This window comes from Melampsora larici-populina, assembly GCF_000204055.1.
Source record: "Melampsora larici-populina 98AG31 unplaced genomic scaffold MELLAscaffold_43, whole genome shotgun sequence".
NCBI classification, from domain to species: Eukaryota; Fungi; Basidiomycota; class Pucciniomycetes; order Pucciniales; family Melampsoraceae; genus Melampsora; species Melampsora laricis-populina.
In genome coordinates this window covers 13564-16979 of record NW_006768807.1, presented here as the reverse complement: position 1 = coordinate 16979, position 3416 = coordinate 13564, and the positions used below count along the sequence as shown (strand labels likewise).

The 3416-nt window shown below is 46.9% G+C and overlaps 1 protein-coding gene across 1 annotated transcript; it reads right to left on the bottom strand.

Annotated features, from left to right (window-relative positions):
* Positions 1-897: 897 nt before the first annotated feature.
* Positions 898-1438, bottom strand: MELLADRAFT_91491 (uncharacterized protein; the record flags this gene model as incomplete). The annotated part of the gene is made up of 3 exons (XM_007414374.1): positions 898-1140; positions 1193-1320; positions 1390-1438. The coding sequence occupies 3 exons, from the start codon at positions 1436-1438 to the stop codon at positions 898-900; spliced, it is 420 nt and encodes a 139-aa protein (XP_007414436.1).
* Positions 1439-3416: the final 1978 nt, after the last annotated feature.

Here is a 3416-nt window from a genome sequence, read left to right as displayed (position 1 = left end):
ACTGACTCTCCCACCCCTTGGGGTAGTCAAAGAGTATGGTTGAGTGCGGTTTGTTTGAGAGGACATGGTTTGTGTTTAAATTAAATCAACGAGATTAGTTGGAACGGTGAGTTTTCAAAGTGGAAGGGAGAATTGAAAAAGGGTGGAATTGGAACAATCCGATTTCAGAGTGAGCGTGAGTGATGTGGTTCAGGCGCGCGAAGTTCACCCCCTGGCTTCCCGATCTCTGATTGGTCGCCGCAGGGTCTCAGCGATTTCCTGGGTTCTCAGGGAACACGCGCTGACCACGATGCCTGTGGCCTGCGAACCAAGTCGCGAAGTGGCCATTTGGAAGGTATCGCACCTTCCTCAAGTGAAAGTTGCTCAAGATGATGGACAAATGGTTGCACACAATACTCTCCAAAAGCACAGGGGGATATTGCATTCTTTGCAAAAGACTGATTTCAGTCGAGTGAGAGTGGAGAGATCAGAAAAACAATTGGGCCTTGACCAACACCACCCTCAGAGAGCTCTCAGTCACACTCGGACTCTGATTCCTCCATATCTTGATCAGCGTTGTCGGCTTTGCCTTTGCCCTTGGTGTGTCCGCCCTTTTTTGTTCGAGTTTTGGCTGGAACAGATCGCCAAACATCCAAGCCTTTTTGGAATGTGGTCAACCATTCTCCAGGTGAAATGAGACGTGCGCCAACATTCGCGACCTCTCGATGGGTCTCGGCTGAGTAGTGGCTCGCCGTGTTCAGAATGAAGTACTTTGTTGGCTTATGTACTATAATGCTGTTTTTGGCGGTTGTTTCCCTTCTTTCCAGGCGCTTTGTCCCATTATCTGCGACTGAGCATTGAGAACGGTGGCAATTATGTTGCACGTTCAAAATGCACTCGACATCCTGGATTGCCCAATCAGCACCAGACATAGGCGTGGGAAGGAGGTGAGTTCAGCGTGCTCACTTGGACTCTGACCCATCTTTGCCGCATTGTCACAATTATCTCGCGCATTCCGTAGTACGAATAAACAGGTCCTTGCTGAGTCTCTTGAAGCAAAATGACAGTTTTGGTGGCAGATCCTCCGTCAGGCTTCCAGATGGAGGTAACTTGAGTGACCGTTTTCGCATTGGCCAGCTGGAAAACGGTCACGGGAACACTCTAAATTGATGTGTTTGTAACAAATTAATTCCAATCAAAGGTGGTGACTCACCTTGACAAAGTCCCCTTTTTCCACCTTTTGTCTGTTTTCCAAAGTGACGCTGGAATTTTCGGCCCATGCCACGTCTGGCGCTTGACTTGAAAGGTACCTCGGGATCTCGGTGGAGTCCTTGGCACGCGCTTTAAGGCAAGAAAGGTCACAAAAGTGAGCACCAAAACCAAGGTGTGAAATACAATAAAAAACCTTACGTCCAGATATGTAAACCGCGACTTGTTTGGCCTTTGGGTCCAGACCCATTGCTTTGGGAAGCTCAGGGATCCGCCCAAGGAGCCTGAGGACTGGAGGTCCAGCGGAACAACGGGCTTGCAGTTCTTTATCAAAAAAAGTGTTACCTGAAAGAAGGCCTCTCATCAATTGATAATTGCAGAACGTGTTAGCGATGTCACGACCTGGGCACATGCGGTTTGAGTGTACTGAAGCGTTGCGCAAAGGTCCATTGTAAGACTCGAATTTTTGTGTCATGAACAAGGTTGCTGGTCCGAAACTTTGAATGGAATCCTTCAAGTGGCCCAGCATGTGGAATTTCGGTTTATTCACCCACTGAGCAGAGTCCTTCAGCAGCTGGTTGTAAAAGATCAACAACGCGACTCCCATGTCGCGCAAATAGTCGTCCATGTGTCTAATTTCGTGCTGGAATAAGTAAGACGAGAGAAGACATAGAGATATCCAGAGCTGTCGTTTGTTGACTGGAATGTAATCGAAGAGGACAAAAGGGACAGTTTGGAGCACAGTCTGGAAGTCTTTGCCGACCAGGCTCTGATAAAATTGAATTAGAAGGTTGGGCTGGATCGGTGCGATGTTCAAACCTTTGGTGTTGAAGCTTCTCCACCGAGCTGATAATTCCCGGTAGCGTCGACTGCCGGGCTTCAGGAGGCCAAAGGATTTCATTATATCTCTGAACATATATTTCACAATGCCAAGAAGAACTACGTGGAGGATTTCGACAGGGGTATCCTGATGGCCATTGAAGCCTGGCAATCAAAAGTTAAGGTCAGCTACGCATTGATGTTTGTTACGTTGTAATGTTCATTGTACCTCGCAGCCTCAACATGGGGTTAAAGAGACGAGAACCTAGTTGACTGTCCAGATCTTTGCATACGCGCTCAACCTCGTTGGGTTCAGCTGAATCATGCGCAAGGTTGACCTTCTTGATGAAATAATCCAACACGGAATCACGGAAACCATGCTTTCGTGCCTCAGTTTCGACGGCCATTTTACTATGTGGCTCTTGCGCCATTCGCCAAATCTTCACAGCTCGGGCTCGTGTGACATCCCAGTTACGTTGTGGTAAAGAGAACTGAGATAAAGATCAAGCAATCAATGACAAAATTTTCGAAAATTTTAAAACTTTAAAAAATTTTCCCAGTTACCTGTTCACCATCTAAATCAACTCCAATGAAGTCTGAAACATACTGTTCGGTTTTTTTGTCACTCATCTGGGGGACTTGCAGCTCACAGATCCGGCAAGGTGTGAGCGTATTGGCTGGATTTGTTGTATTACTGATCTCCGCATGCATGGGGCCGTCGCCTAGGTGGAATAGGACAACCACCATGGCCAGAATATCGGTGCCGGTGACGTGGTCGTACGCAACAAAACCATGGGCACTGTGGTGGCTGTAGGACCATAACCGTCAGCTTCAGGCACTGTAGATAATTTATAAATGAAAGGGACCCACTTGATATCATCAACAACCTCATCAAGCAATTCCAGTGCTGAAGCGCAATTTGACGTGGCCAGGAAATGTATATTATACTCCTGGTTTGTCATCGATGGAGGTAACCCCGCAAGTGTGAAAAAAACACTCATGTGCTTGTTCCACTTTTTCGACACATTACCCGCGGTATCATCGGAATACAAAGCAATGGGTATGTGCTTGATGATGCGTCCATTTGCACGTGTGCGCCAATTATTGATGATAGGTAGTTGACAAAGGCCGTCTGGGGATTCCTCTAAGTTCAATGTATTTCATCAGCTCGTGTTGGCAACAGGCAACATTATCAGCCAAAGAAGAGACCCACGATATATAGATGCTCCACACGATTCAGAGAAACTGGTTCCGTCAGGCAATGTAATCTCGGCAGCCACTTTCCAAAACTCTTTGACGTCAAAGGTTTGAAAATCATCGGAGTCAAAATCTCGTTCCGCAGGAATGGATGTTTTCATTGCCAAAGGGTTGTGTGGATCTTTTTGAACACATGCTGGGAGACATTTTAA